This window comes from Taudactylus pleione, unplaced genomic scaffold, assembly GCF_031769625.1.
Source record: "Taudactylus pleione unplaced genomic scaffold, aTauple2 ptg003137l, whole genome shotgun sequence".
Classification (NCBI taxonomy): domain Eukaryota; kingdom Metazoa; phylum Chordata; class Amphibia; order Anura; family Myobatrachidae; genus Taudactylus; species Taudactylus pleione.
In genome coordinates, this window is record NW_028287496.1 from 4,209,550 (window position 1) to 4,226,290 (window position 16,741).

Here is a 16,741-nt window from a genome sequence, read left to right on the forward strand (position 1 = left end):
GGTTTGGGCACTCGTAAGCCCCAGGGAGCTTCCTGCTCTGATCGAGCAGGAAGCTCCCCACTAACATCAGCAATGATGTCAGTGGGGCCGCTCCCAAAGGCAGGCATTCTAGTGGGAACACCTCCATTTGGGCAACCACACCCCCTACCCACCTCCCAAACAGGGCAAGCTGTCACTCACCATTGACAGCTCGCCCCATCTGCTGCGAGACCCCTAGCGACGGAGAGTCCGTCGCTAGCCGGATCTCATGCATGCACACGATGGAGCCGGCTCCGTCGTGCGCATGCCCAGTGGGGCAACATTGAGTTGGTTGTGAGCGCTCAGTGCTTGCGACCGACTCTGAATGACCCCCTGAGTCTCTTAGATCTAAGTGGGTGATATCCATTTCCCACTGTCACTCTCTCACAGTAGACAAGATGGCCTCGCACATGCTTACTATTAAACTTGGCAGCCATCTTGGAATTGGGATTAGAGCCTCCCTGTAGTAACCAAAGGGTTATGGGCAGTACCGTACTCCTTTATCAACACTACCCACATACAGTACAGTCACCAGTTTGCGACCTACATGCTCCACACAAGCTCCGCTCAATGCAAGAGTCTGTGGACCTCATTCAGAGTTGGTCGTAGCGGCAGCACGGTCGTACGCATCCGATGTTTTTCTTTCTGCACCTGCGCATGGCTAGCTGTGCGCATGTGCGTATGAGCTCTACCGATGCAAAATACTGTCGGTCGTAGGGCTTCCGAAATGGAAGTGGATTGCTAAAGTTGATTGACAGGAAAGTCCATTTGTGGGTGTATACGGGGGTGGTGGTCTGCAAACGGAGGCGTTCTTCAGCGTTTCCGGGAGTGCATAAATTACCTGCTTCATACGACCATGAATTGCGGATGCATGACAACGTCACTCTACGAACAGGATGATCGTCCAGGCTAAGGTAGGCAAGAACTGTCCGTAAGCCACAACAGTACAATCGTTAATCCGATGTTACTTGTGATGTTTCTAATTGGAACCACACAAACCAAGCAGCTAAGATTGTTGCATTGTAACTATTAACACTGCTAATTACCTTGTAACTGATTTCACTTGCATGTGCATTAGGGAATTCAGAAAACATATGTTTATTTGTGCTTTTTAAACTTATTTTGTTCGCACATTTTTAAAAACATCTAGCATTGTGTTTTGCGTAGCAGCCTTTTCAGATACCATACTTTTTAAACCATGTATACATTGATATAGTTAAATATAGACATTTTGTATTAAAAAAAAAATTATTTTTAGGAAATTAGCCTTTCATAACAATTTTACTTACAATTGTTAGGGCAACATTTGCCTATAAATAAAAATAAAAAACACAATTCTAAAAATAAATTAATAAAAACAAAAGAGCTTGAGACATTGGTGACAAGAAATATGGGGACTGGACAAGAGGTGAGGGAGGAGATATCCAGGGCTACTTTCGTCGTTTGGGAGGAAGAGGTAAGCTACGGACAGCCGACTGGTGTGTAACACGCCGACTGGCCTGGACAGAGGTAGATGGAATTTCCTCAGGCCTAAGCATAGGGCTCTCCATACTTGCGGGGGTGGCTGTTGGGCTGCCAGAGGTGGTGGTCCTGGGAGGAAGGGAGTCTCGCTCCATCATGGCAGGTGGGTTTGCCCGCTCCTGGGTATTGGCCCAATGATCTATGGCCCCAGCAATGGTCTCCAGGGCCACCGCCACCCTCACCAGAGTGGTCACCATCCTCAGAAAAACACATGTGTTCTCCTGAGTTTGGGAGACCAACCTTGGGAGGAGAGGCACTGCTCGTTCCGATGGTTGCCCTGGAGTAGACTCCACAGGGTCCCCAGATGGAGTACTTGGATCCTCCCCTGCAGAGTCTCCATCTGTGCTGGACCCAGACCTGTCCTCAGGAGCAGGCACTACCTCCTCTGAGTCTGGAAATATCTCTATTTGCCTACATCTATTTGCATCCCTATTTGCCTATGTACAATGTACACCTTGCCTGCATTATTCAATTACTGCATGGGTTGGGCTAGATGTGAGCGCATCCCTGGATTGGTTACCCGTGCATCCCTATTTGCCTATGTACAATGCACACCTTGCCTGCATTATTCAATCATTGTGTTTTTTTGGCCTTTTTTAAGGCAAAGCCAAATGTTCTCTTACTTGTGGGTTGTAGTTGGAGTGATTTGTGGTGCAGGAAGGGATTGCTAGTGTTTACAGTGTTTGGAGTTGTTTGAGTGGTGCTTGTGTGTGTTGTTTGAGTGGTGCTTGTGTGTTTTTGGAGTGGTGCTTGTGTGTGTTGTTTGAGTGGTGCTTGTGTGTGTTGTTTGATTGGTCCTTGTGTGTGTTTTTGTATTTTTGGAGTTTTTTATTTTATTTTGGGTGGTGGTTTTTTTGGGGGGGTTTTCTTGGGTGGTGGTATTTATTTTTATTTTTTGGGGGGTGTTTTGTTTTTGTTTTTTTTGGTGTTGGGTTTTTTTGTAATATTTTTTTGGGTGGTGGTTTTTTTTTTTGGGGTGGTGGGTTATTTTTTAATTTTTGTTTGTCCATACATTTCCCGAACCCGGTTACTTTGTGTTTTTGGGTGGCTGTGTTTTTTTGAAGAAGAAAATAACAACATTCTTGGCAGACTCCAGTAAGTGTGCCAGCCTACTGCAAGCTGTTTGTTTTTTGGTTGTTATTTTAAACAAAAAAAAGACATTATTCAAACAATTATTGTCATGTTCTATTGTTTTGTTTTAGGTGTTTAACAGTCCAGTTTGTACTTGATTCAGGTAAGTGTCTATTTTTACAAACCTAAAAGTTTTTTGTATTTAAGAATGAATAGTTTTTTGCAGTCTTTTTGACATTTAATAATGCATTTGTGGTTTATAATGTAAAAAAAAATTATGTTTTCCAAATTTAATATTGCCCAATTTCAAAGTTAATGATTGTTTTAACAATAACAGTAGTAATAGTGGTGTTTTTTGAATAAAATATTATTTTCTTTGTCTTCCATAAAATAAAAACCCATACACAAACAACACCTGTAGGGGTTCCCGAAGATGGCACAGCCCAACCCTGTAAGAATATGCACCATTATTACTAAGCTAAGTATTTTTGCAAAAATATTGAAAAATCATTCTCAAAAACACTTTTTTTTTATTTGTAACTTTACAGAGTGATGTGGGCCAGCTAATAGTGGCCATGTTGCCCCCCCCACCAACCTTCCTCAGCCTCCTCCTGGGCGTAGGCATAGGAGGCGTGCAAGGGCCAAGATATATAGAACACGCGTCACCCTTTTTGGAATACCTGATGATGTGGTTGTAACCACTTATCGCCTGCCTACAAATATTATCCTAGACACTCTTTCAATAATAAAGAATGATCTAGAAAGTCAGATTCACATTCCTACAGCAATCACACCACTTACACAGCTGTTGGCGGTGTTACATTTCTGTGCCTCAGTGTCCTTCCAAACCACTATGGGGCTGGTGGGTGGCCTCTCCCAGCCCTCATTTTCACGAATCCTGAGGCATGTGCTAGATGCATTCTTCAATCATATAGCACATTTTATTAGTATGCCTTTGGATATGGAAGCCCTTGATGTGGTAAAGCAGAAGTTTTTTGAGATTGCAGGCTTTCCACACATCATAGGGGTAGTGGATGGCACTTCAGCCCCCTGCATGCAGGGAACAAATCTATAGGAACCATAAACATTTCCATTCGCTAAATGTAATGGTGCTATGTGATGCCTCCCTCCAGATCCTCTCCCTGAATGCCAAATTTCCAGGCTGCAGCCATGATGCATACGTGATCCAGCATTCAGGGATTTGGCCAAAATTAAGCACACTGCAAGCTGGTGACGCATGGCTTCTTGGTAAGTATAAATCCAGTATGTAGCTATAGCAATAGTGTAAACATGTTTTCATTGACAATTTATGGATCTTTTGGTGTCCCATTTCCATCAGGTGACAGTGTATATCCTTGCATGCCCTGGCTGCTGACTCCTTATTTGAATCCCATACCAGGGCCACAAACTCAATATAATGCTGCATTTACTGACACCAGGCAGGTGGTGGAGCGCTGTATCAGCCTTTTAAAGGGTCGGTTCCGGTGTCTCCATCACTCTTGTGGTGCACTCATGTATTCACCGGATATTATTTCTCGCATTGTGGTCCTGTGTGGGATTTTACACAACATTGCAATAAGGAGTCGAGTACCCATGCAGCCAGAGGATGCCTTGCCAGAGGATGGCCCCCCAGAGGAAGGTGTTGTGATGCTGTCGGGGGGGGGGGGAGATGCGATTCTGTTGTTTCCAGATTTTTTTAGGTAATAATTTTAACATTTATTTTAAATTTTACAGTTAGAGCAAATGTATTTTAAGATGAACCTAATTTTGTTTTGTTTTTTGGAACCAAAATCACAACACTTTCCAAAAATGAAAAACTAATGGAACCCATTGGCAATACCCTGCACTGTTTTTGGACAACTAACATAATTTTTCCGGATATACCACCACATGTTTAGTTAATTTTGTGTTTTTGTAAAAAAAATGTCTGTTAAAAAAGAAAATTATGTTTGATTTTTGCTTTGGTTGTTTATGTCTGACTAAGCAAGATATTTTATTTGTGAAAACCCTGAGGCCATTTTTTTGTGTGATTCTGTAATGAAATGCTTTTTACAATTAAAAGCATGTTGGCAACATGTTTGTTATTTAATAAATGTTTTACCAAAAAAAAGGTTTGGTGTAAATGTATTTTGAAAGCCATTTTGAGGTGGATAATGTAGGGCAACCCCAATCCAAAAAAAAAAAAACATTAATGCAAATGTTCTTAAGGTTTTAAAAATGCTCCAGACTCCCCACAATCTGCTGTAGGCAGCAGTAAGCCTCCAACAGATGGCCACTTGAACGAGTTAGATCCTCCCGAATTCCCACCAGTATGTTGGTTAGATCTGTGGACAGAAAAATGTATTTGTAGGTTAAAAACATCTAAAAAATTACCCACATTTTAACATTACACATTATTCAATGTCCCAAATAGTGGGTAGACACAATGATGTTAGGGTGTGTTCTAAAGTTTCCTCCACACAACATTATTATTATGTTGAAACTTTTATGGTGTAAAAACACTTTGAAACACTAAATATGTGGCATAACCAAAAAAACCCTAGGATGATTTCTAAACAACTGGGAGGTGTATTCTTAAGTCATGATGGCCATATCCTTTAAACATACTGCATGTATTCACTTCTAGAATGTTTGTGATTATCCAAAACTACAATGTGTTTGTTTGCTATGGCTAACATCACTTTTCCTAATGAAGTTACATCCTAGTACATTTTAAACACAGTGTACACAACATTAACAAGGTTAGTCTGGTTCCTATCACCCTCCCAAGTTCTGTGACATGTTTTATTTAAATCTAAAATACAAATACAAATTTAATCAATTTTTACACCAAATAAAAAGCATTTTGTAAACCTCAAAAGGCATACATTTTTGGGTACCCCCCAAAAAAAGGGCCCAGGCACAAAACATAAGCCAAAAATATTGAATAACAGGATTGTTTACATTTAATAAAATAATTGGAAAAGGAACATACATTTTTAACACTCCACTAATTATAACATTTATACAAACGCATACTTACATCTGCGTAATCGCGCCCGCAAATTTCCCAAAAGGACTGGCGACCGGTGGCGCAAATCCGACCACCGCCTCTCTAGTTGCGCTATATAGCGCCTATATCCTGCACTGCGAAGGGCTCTCCTCACCTCCGCATAGGCCGCATGCTTTATGCGGTTGGAAATTGGAGCCTGGGCATTCGTAATCCGCCTGTCCATAATATTGACAAGAATCAACAATTCCCGATGGGTAAAGGCTGCGGCTCTCATAATGGCAATGGCCGATTTTTCATGAAATATACATGGGGTAAAAGAAAGATGATTGGCTAAAATATTGACTCAGTTTCCTAAAATAAACACTATTGGCCAATCCTTTAATCATGTGACCTGAAAAATAAGGTCAGATTTGATTGGATAAAACACGCAGTGTGCAATTGCAAACATAAGAGTGCAAATGATCCTAACGCAAACTGCACATGCATTTTTAAAGTTAACACAATTAGCAACAGTACATTCACAGATAATAAACATTACTTTGTTTTGGAAATTTTGAAAAAAAACACACACACAAAAAAAACAGTAAAGTTTATTGACACATGAAAAAAAAGAATAAAAAGAACAGCAAGAGTTAAACACTCTTAATTAGATAATTGACAACAAGCTAATAACAAGCTGTTCGATAGTCCATGTAAACATGACATGTGACCATCAATACAACACAAACGGCCGCAAACATCAGAACATAATTAGCATACAGCGACTGACAGCGCCTGACTACGACTGTCTCGTTCGTTCGATCAGATCAGTCGGTAGCTAGAGGAGGTGCAGTGCTAACGAATGGGCATCACTTTGTCTACGATCGACCAGCCGTACGATCAGATTTTGCAGCTGTAGCCCGTATGACCATGCGGCCGCTACGACCGACTCTGAATGAGGTCCAGTATGTGCATAACTGTGAATACAGCTATACAATCACATTACTGTTAAATAAACCACCCACTCTGCTGGTTAAGCACTGGCCTGCTCCATGACTTTGGAGAACCTGCTTTTGTATACTATTACTCAGTATTACCATCAATAATAGTACACACATATTCAGAATTATTAACATCAATAACATTAATTTCCAGTCATTTCCAGAAAATTTTGACCACCTCACAATATTGTTTTCACCCATATCGACCAAAGGCTACAGCTAGCTGAGCAGCTAAACTAAGCAACAGAGCAGTGGCACAGACACATCACAGTTTAAAAAAATATAGCACATTGGTGAACCATAGAGGCACTTCAGGCGCAGACAGGATGACAGTGTATTACAGTATCTGAGCCTATATAATATTTTTATTAATCTAAAACTAATAGCCTAAAATTCAAAGCCTAGTAGAAAATAAAATATATTACCAACACGCTACTTAAAAAGGACATGCACTTTTTAACAAACCAAGCATTTCAGCAACAGGGACTGCCACTTTTGTGGCTGAAGTGCTTGGTTTGTTTGGACCCCCACAAAAGAAAACATTTTGGTGATTTGGTTTGTTGATATGTGTATACTATTTGGCTATGGTAGGCAGAGTAAATTGTATACACCAGTGGATTCACCAGATGTGCAAAACAGCTCAGTACTTAATAAGGAGATTGGTTAACTGTGTAACAGTATGTCTGTACTCACAGTTATATACACACAATATCTTGGATGGAATGGAGATTGAGTGGAACACACAGAACACCAGCCACTGTTGCATGTAGGTAGCGGTGCATATACAGGTAAGCGGTATGCTTTGCAGGATATACAGTATGCTGAGGTATATTGCAGGGTTTCTCTGTAGCGATCTAACAAAGTACAAGATGGCACAGTGTGTGAGCAGAAGAACAAACTGTGGCCATCTTGGTGAAGGCAGATGCTTCCCTAAAGGAGCGCCATGGAAGAAGCCCAGTAGATGGTCACACTGTGCATTGCGGCTTATCCCATTTTGCTCCGCTCCAGTTGGAGCTCTATAGACAGAAACGCCACCTTTCTTCTCAGCTGCCGGGACATACTCACACACGGAGGCGCGATCCATCCTTCCAAACATCCAGAAGCTACATCTCTCCGTAGCAGCAGGATTACACCCAGTCACGGAGGTTACACCTCTGCAGCAGCCATTACTTTATAGTGCTGGGATCACTCTCCAGCGTGGCTCTTCCTTCCAGGTTGGTCAAGAGCCGCTACATCACCAGACAGCTAGGGAACACAAGACAGACGCTGCTCCACTGTTTCTGACCAGGACGCCGGCTTACAGTGCTACTTTATGTAGGTGATGTGTCGTCCCTGACATGGGGCTACCCCAGTATAACGCTATATTATTTATCAATCTGTTCCCTTATTTCATCCCCATCGATTACTAACTACAACTAAATCTGCTGGAGTTTCCTGAATGTGCAGAATTTGCAATATATGGATATGCACTAACATCTATATACTTTTGGCTGAATGTGGCTTCTAAGTATATAATACGCTTTTTTGCTATTTTTAGCCTTGGACTATGACCTGCTGCTTTCTATACTTGTGGTCAGTTTTGCACTAATTAATTTACCACCTGTGACCGCTTAAAGTGCCCTATTTAATGATCATTCAGTATATACTGATTCAGTTGATTCTGGATTCTATAAGATTCGTTTATTTTATTATTTTTCTTATATTTATGTATTATATGTGATGGATTTACATTATCTGTATTTTTAGAAGTGATATTAAATAGTATACTTCTGCCCAGCGCTGTCCCTATATTTCTTTTTCCGTTTTCTTACCTCGGGACTCAGAATCCCATTTCTCTCTAGGGCGAGCAGCAGGACACAGGTAACATTATTTGTTGAGATAGATATAGAATATATATTGAATTGGACCCTTATATTCTCTGGCGCTTAGTTGGATATTTTTTCCTCCCCTTTCTTTTTTTCTTCTGTGTGAAAGTAGCGCAGTAGCATACTCTATATTTCAGCATAGTTAAAGCTCCCATTGGTGATCATGGCTTAGGTGATCCACAGCTGACATACTTGGTTCCTCTGGCAAATGATTGTGTCACAGTTAATTGTTTGAGATTACGAGTCTTCTTGGTCCCCTTCTGTGATGAAGATTCACCCCCAGCAGCAGCAGCAGCCCTAGAAAGCATCTAAAATGCATTTATCACTATCATACGGTACTGTGCAAAGGTTTAAGCAGGTGTGGAAAAATGCTGCAAAGTGAGAATGCTTTCAAAAATAGAAGTGTTAATAGTTTATTTTTAAGAATTAACACAATGCGAAGTGAATGAACAGAAGAGGAATCTAAATCAAATCAATATTTGGTGTGACCGCCCTTTGCCTTCAAAACAGCATCAATTCTTCTAGGTACACTTGCACACAGTTTTTGAAGGAACTCGGCAAGGAGGTTGTTCTAATCATTTTGGAGAACTAACCACAGATCTTCTGTGGATGTAGCTTGCTCATATCCTTCTGTCTCCGAAGGATTTAGATCCTTATAAATGATGTGTACTTAATAGCCATGCCCCTGTGCAGACATTTATTACAAAACACTTTACAGAAAAGCTGTATACTATGATTATCAGCAGAAAGCATCATTTTAAGGCTAGAAAATAAGAAAGTAATGTTCCCCCAGCGCACTGCATACGGCCAGCAATAAGAATGGAATACTACGTGATGATAGAAATACTGTAAAGAGATCTTTGTTGCATAGATGTAAAAAGATAAGTTTAAGCGCCGCACCAAGGTGTCTCTGTACCGCTGGTCCCTAACGCTACATGATAATAGCACCCACTTTGGGTCATATGATTGCATACTGTTAGGCCACATGATAATAGCACATACATTAATATATCTAAGTTAAGAGCCAACTCACCTGGAGGTGCCTCAGAATCCTCCAAATGGCACTACAAGAACCAGCACACCCTCCAAATACTGGTCCCATGCCTTTCAGAACAGTAATATAAATGAGTGACTGCTCAGATCACCTGAATGGTCTTTCATGGGGGCTTGTAAAGGGAGGGGTCTGATCTAGACTATAAAAATAAGAAAACAATGTGTTCCCCCAGCTCACTGTAAGAGACCAGCAATAAGATGTGAACACTACATGATAATAGCGCCCACATTCATGCACCTGTGAAAGCCCGTTACGTTACATTATATTATATTATGATACATTACATTATATTACGTTATGTTACATTACATTAGCTTATATTATATTATGTTACATTACATTACATTACGTTACATTACATTATGTTACTTTATATTATATTATGTTACATTACATTACATTACGTTACATTACATTACAGTAAATTACATTATATTACATTACATTATATATTATATTACGTTACATTACATTACAGTAAATTACATTATATTATGTTACATTATGTTACATTACATTACGTTACATTAAATTACAGTAAATTACATTATATTACATTATATTATATTATGTTACATTACATTACATTATATTATATTATGTTACATAACATTATATTACATTACAGTAAATTACATTACATTATATTACATTATGTTACATTACATTATATTATGTTACATTACATTACGTTACGTTACATTACATTACAGTAAATTACATTATATTACATTACATTATATTATATTACAATACGTTACATTACTTTACATTATGTTACATTACATTATATATTATATTACGTTACATTACATTACGTTACATTACATTATATTACATTATGTTACATTATGTTACATTACAGTAAATTACATTACATTATATTACATTATGTTACATTACATTATATTATGTTACATTACATTACGTTACGTTACATTACATTACAGTAAATTACATTATATTACATTACATTATATTATATTACATTACGTTACATTACTTTACATTATGTTACATTACATTATATATTATATTACGTTACATTACATTACAGTAAATTACATTATATTACATTACATTACATTATATTACATTATATTACATTATGTTACATTACAGTACATTACATTATATTACATTACATTACGTCACATTGCATTACATTCTATTACATTATGTTATATTACATTACATTATGTTACATTACGTTACATTATATTACATTACGTTATATTACATTACATTATGTTACATTACATTATGTTATGTTACATTACATTATATTACATTACGTTATATTACATTACATGTTACATTATGTTATATTACGTTACATTACATTATATTACATTACATTATGGCCTTCATTCAGAGGCGGGCGTACGGTCTACGACCGCATGGCCGCTTCGATGTTTGTCAAGTGCGCATGCGCACGAGGGAGCCGGCTCCTTCGTTTGCATGCGTGAGACCCGCTACGACCGACAGCGCCGGTCATAGCGGGTCTCTTTCCAAAGGGGGCGAGCTGTCGCTGTTGATTGACAGCTCGTCCCGTTTGGAAGGCGGGCCGGGGGGGTGGCAGCCCAAACGGAGGTGTTCCCATTGGAATGCCTACCGTTTGGGGGAGGCCCCACTGATATCACTAGTGATGTCAGTGGAGAGCTTCCGGCTCTGACAGAGCCAGAAGCTCTCCGGGGCTTACGACAAGTGAGACCCTACCCTAGGGTCTCGTCATAAGCCCCGATGGTCAGAGACCATCACGACCATCACCCTAGCGGTCGTTAGAGCTGTGGGTGTAAACCCACACCCTAACGACCGAAACAGAGGCGGACTGTCAGGATGCAAGCGGCCGCCCAGTTTCTGAGCGACTGCTTGCATCCTCCGACCTCCTCTGAATGAGGCCCTATATTACGTGACATTACATTACATTATATTATATTACGTTACATTATATTACATTACATTACATTATGTTACATTACGTTATATTACATTACATTGCGTTATATTACGTTATATTACATATAGAAAGGGGGCCCTAGACTGCACACCCTGAATATATATATAATGGGAGGTGCTACCTGTGGAGACTATTGTTGCAAACACAAGAATAGAAAGTACAAGTGCACAACTCCAACATTACTAATTATATATAATACATTATGCAATAGAATTTTGCAATACATAGAGGTTTTAGTATAATAATGGCCATGGTTATGGGCCTACCCACCGCGCCCAGGTAACCTCTGAGGCTACCTCCTAACCTACTGGGGTTGAAATCCAGAGCACAGGAAAGCCCTAAACAGGCCCAGCTGAGCCACCCCAGGGCATCACTCTAATGAGAGAAGGTGAAGTGTAAGATAGATAAGAGCAGCTGCTGCATATATAAGAAGGTGAAAAATACATATATATTAAACAAACAATAAAGGTGCTAAAAGTGCAAAAAGGAAAATGTGTTTATAATGCGATGCCCTGAAGCAGCCCAACCAAAGCAATCCAGGGGACCCATGCCCCAAAAAACAACCCATATCTGCACTGCAATATAACATTTTTTAGGACTTACCTAGGATTGTGCCTTGTACTAAGGTGCAGTCAAAATGCCAGAATCCCTGCTTAAAATCAATGGGGGAGGGGTGCTAATCTAGGCTGAAGGCATCTCAAACCTTCATGTGTGCATGGGAACACACACTAAATAGAGTATATAGAAAGGGGGTCCTAGACTGCACACCCTGAATATATATATAATGGGAGGTGCTACCTGTGGAGACTATTGTTGCAAACACAAGAAAAGAAAGTACAAGTGCACAACTCCAACGTTGTTTTTTTGGGGCATGGGTCCCCTGGATTGCTTTGGTTGGGCTGCTTCAGGGCATCGCATTATAAACACATTTTCCTTTTTGCACTTTTAGCACCTTTATTGTTTGTTTAATATATATGTATTTTTCACCTTATATATGCAGCAGCTGCTCTTATCTATCTTACACTTCACCTTCTCTCATTGGAGTGATGCCCTGGGGTGGCTCAGCTGGGCCTGTTTAGGGGTGTCCTGTGCTCTGGATTTCAACCCCAGTAGGTTAGGGACCTACCCTCAGAGGTTACCTGGGCGCGGTGGGTAGGCCCATAACCATGGCCATGATTATGCTAAAACCTCTATGGATTGCAAAATTCTATTGCATAATGTATTATATATAATTAGTAATGTTGGAGTTGTGCACTTGTACTTTCTTTTCTTGTGTTTGCAACGTTATATTACATGTTATATTACATTACATTACGTTACATTACGTTATATTATATTATGTTACATTACATTACATTATGTTATATTACATTACATTACGTGACATTACATTATATTATATTACGTTACATTATATTACATTACGTTACATTACATTATATTACAATACATTATATTACATTATGTTACATTACGTTATATTACATTACATTATGTTATATTATATTACATTACATTACATTATATTATGTTACATTACGTTATATTACATTATGTTATATTACATTACATTACATTACGTTATATTGTATTATGTTACATTACGTTATATTACATTACATTACGTTATATTGTATTATGTTACTTTACGTTATATTACATTACATTGATCTGAGTAGCCACTATTTTATATTACTGTAACAATTTTGCAAGAAAATGTAGATACAACCAGCCTCTATTTGCCTTTATATTGGCAATTTTGATTACCTTTATATAGGAATACTTACCGTCCAGGACATCTTTGTGGACCATACGGGGATCTATATGTAATGTAGTAAACCCCCAAAAACAGTTTTTAGAAGTTTTACCACAATTTTTACATTGATACCTCACACCCAATCAGTAACACCACGTCCATAGATTCTGTGCTCCTAGTTAGAGGTAAAATGGTTTTTACCCCCAGGTTTTATTGGAAAATACAAAGAATATACTGCACTTATACTGTAGTATCCACAGTGGCATCACAATGGGGGGTGCGGGACGCACCTGGGTGTCACATACCGAGGGGTGACACCCAGATGCAGACTCCCCCTCAGTAACGAGAACTGGGTGTTGCACCTGTAGTATTAAGTGCAGCACTCAGCTCCTGACTCTGTGAGGGAGCCGTCACTGCACACAGGGCAGTCCGCATCTCCTGCACACCCCCGGTAAAAGCACAGGAGTCAGGACTACGGGGGTTCGGGCAGCGTCGATACGCCCCCTGCCTGCAAAGCCATGCCCCTTGTCTGTGAGACCACGCCCCTTTTCAAAGGTTGTGAGCATAGCATCCCACCCCGCACCAGGTGACACCGCGGGGAGGGACGCCACTGAGTATCCACACTAACAGTGGGCACTTGCGGCTGTCACCATCAGCTGTTACTTTACACAACAGCAATTGTTTTAGTTTATAAAGCACAACACTCGGTCTTCCTGATACCGCCCACATGAGACCCCACATTTACAGCAGAATCTCTCTCCTCAGTCAGTATACTATTGTATGATACTTACAATCTGTCCAGCAACATTTCTATCGCCTGATTTTCCCTCTAGAATACGATTTGAGATTGCGACGTCACAGACAAGCAGGAAAGTCGCCATTTTTACTCTGCTTAGGCCAGAGAGAATCGCTCCTCATGTGGCGTCAATAAGAGGCTCCGTAAACTCACAGCCTCCATTTCCTGATGAGAATTCCTGACATTATGTTTCTCGACACCTAATTTCAGACTTTTATTCAATCTAAACATGACAATTGTGTCCTATTTTTATGCCAGAGAGCAATGTTGTCAATGTACCTTTCTGTTGTATAGGTTGTAATAGGAATAATACTGGACACAGAGTGTTTGCATAATGGATATTTATTTAAAAAAACAAATTCACATTTTTAACATAACTGAAGTGTCTGGAGAACCTCTTCTCTTACAGTTCCACTGCCGCAGAATTGATCCCTGGGGAAAACAAGAATACCAATCGTTATATGTGTTCTAGTAACCGAGTAACATGAGTCATGTAAAGAAAGACCCAGCAGCCTCAGTGAGACAGGTACAGGCTGCAATGTGTGCTGGAGTCAGTATACTACAGATACAAGCAGAGCCGTAACTAGACTTTTTGGCGCCCTGTGCCAGAGAGAGCATTGGCGCCCCACCCCCATTTTTTAAATAGGGACATAAGTGCACCTGAAAAATAGCCATGGGTAGGACCTGGGAAGAGATATGGGTACTCCTGGGGCAGCCAGGAGATGCTGGGACTAAAAAAAGAGGAAGCTACAAGTGAAAATGATAATAAACAGGAGCATGGACAAGCCCAAACAGCGCCCCCTGCCCTGCGGTACCATGTGCCATGGCACAGGTCGCACTACCCTAGTTACGGCCCTGGATACGAGTATGTACTGCAGTAAGAAGCATTGGTAGCATGCCAGTCACCAGGGGTGAAATCATGACTAACACCACACAGCCAGCACGTGGGCTCAGTAATCGGAGAAGGACATGGGCCTCTGGTAGCCTGATACCAAACTGGGCAGATCCTGAGGATAGTAGAGGAGGGCGGCTGTGTAGCTAGTAATGAAATGGATGACGATAACGGGTGATGGGTGTAAAACCATGGTGGAGATATGAGGGGCTGTGGATAATAGGTAAGGATGTGTGTGGCACCAATAATTAACATTACAATAAAAGACATTTGTGGTGGAGCATCCCCTTTTCTCAGTTCCCTTTTCAAATTGCATCAAATGAAAACTCTCAGGGTATATGTATAACTAAATTCTGTCATTTATTTCTCCAGGAGACCTGTCCTCATCTACACTCTAAGGGCAATTTCACAGGGATTTACTACAAATCCTTTGCAGGGACAGAGCTTGCGAGAAAGCTCTGTCCCTGTGAATCCCTCCGCACACTAGTCACGGTATTTTCTCAAAGAAATACCGTGACCAGTGCCCTGCGCATGTGCCGACTGACCGTCGCTGCTGCCCCCCGGCGCTAAGCCCAGCCCCATTGTTAATCCCCGCCCCCATGATCGGATGGGAGTGTCCTAGGCGTGTCAGTGGGCGTGTTACGGTAGTGTCCTGGGCATCTCAGTGGGGATGTTATGGGAGTGTCCTGGGTGTGTCAGTGGGCATGTTATGGAGTGTCCACTAATTTTACAGGGGCTGTCCTGTGTGTTGTGCACTGCCCTTCATTAAACTGATATTTACAGGGTCTGTCCTGTGTGTTGTACGTTGCCCTTCATCTTCAGCAGGTGATGGTGGGTGAGAAATCACGGTGGGGTTAGGAAGGGCTGAGAATAGCAGGCGATGCGGGTGAGAAATCATGGTGGGGTTAGGAAGGGTTGAGAATAGCAGGTGATGGTGGGTGAGAAATCACGGTGGGATTATGAGGGGCTGAGAATATTGGGTGATGGCAGGTGAAAAATCACGGTGGGGTTATGAAGAGCTGAGAATAGCTGGTGATACGAGTGTGACATCACGATGGTGTTATGAAGGGCTGAGAATAGCAGGTGATGGAAGGTGAGATATCACGGTGGGGTTATGAAGGGCTGAGGATAGCAGGTGATGCAGGTGCGAAATGACGGTGGGGTTATGAAGAGCTGAGGATAGTGGGTGAGAAATCACGGTGGGGTTATGAAGGGCTGAGAATAGTGGGTGATGGCGGGTGTGATAACACAGTGGGGTGATGAAGGGCTTTTGATAGTGGGTGATAGTGGGTGTAAAATCATGGTGGGGTTATGATGGGCTGTGGATTGTGGGTGATGTCAGGTGAGAAATTACGGTGGCATTATGAAGGGCTGAGGATAGCAGGTGGTATATCATGATGGGGTTGTGAAGTAGGGATGTGCAGGCTCGGATAGGTTCGAGTTTGCACGCCGAGTTCGGATTTTTCCCTCTAAAAAACGTGACTCAGAAAGAGGCAAAAGTCCAGGAATGATGATGTTTGTCCATGCAAGCTGACGTTTTGCCTCTTTCTGAGTCCCGTTTTTTGGAGGGGAAAAGCAGAACTCGCCGTGCAAACTCGAACCTATCCGAGCCTGCACATCCCTATTGCGAAGGGCTGAGGATAGCAGGTGATGGTTGGGGAGAAACCACGATGGGGTTATGAAGGGCTTAAAATAGAGGGTGATGGCAGGTGAGAATTTACGGTGGGATTATGAAGAGTTGAGGATAGTGGGTGATGAAAGGTGAGATATCACGATGGGGTTATGAAGGGTTGAGGATAGAAGGCGATGGAAGGTGAGATATCATGGTGGGGTTAT

General features: G+C 41.0%; 1 protein-coding gene across 1 annotated transcript in view; it reads right to left on the bottom strand.

The window, feature by feature from the left end:
• Positions 1-14,381: 14,381 nt before the first annotated feature.
• The window catches only part of PNLIP (pancreatic lipase), a 133,989-nt gene continuing 131,629 nt past the window's right edge, over positions 14,382-16,741 (bottom strand). The window contains exon 12 of the mRNA XM_088466431.1: positions 14,382-14,445. Coding sequence (XP_088322557.1) covers positions 14,382-14,445 — 64 coding nt within the window. The remainder of the gene's footprint in view (positions 14,446-16,741) is intronic.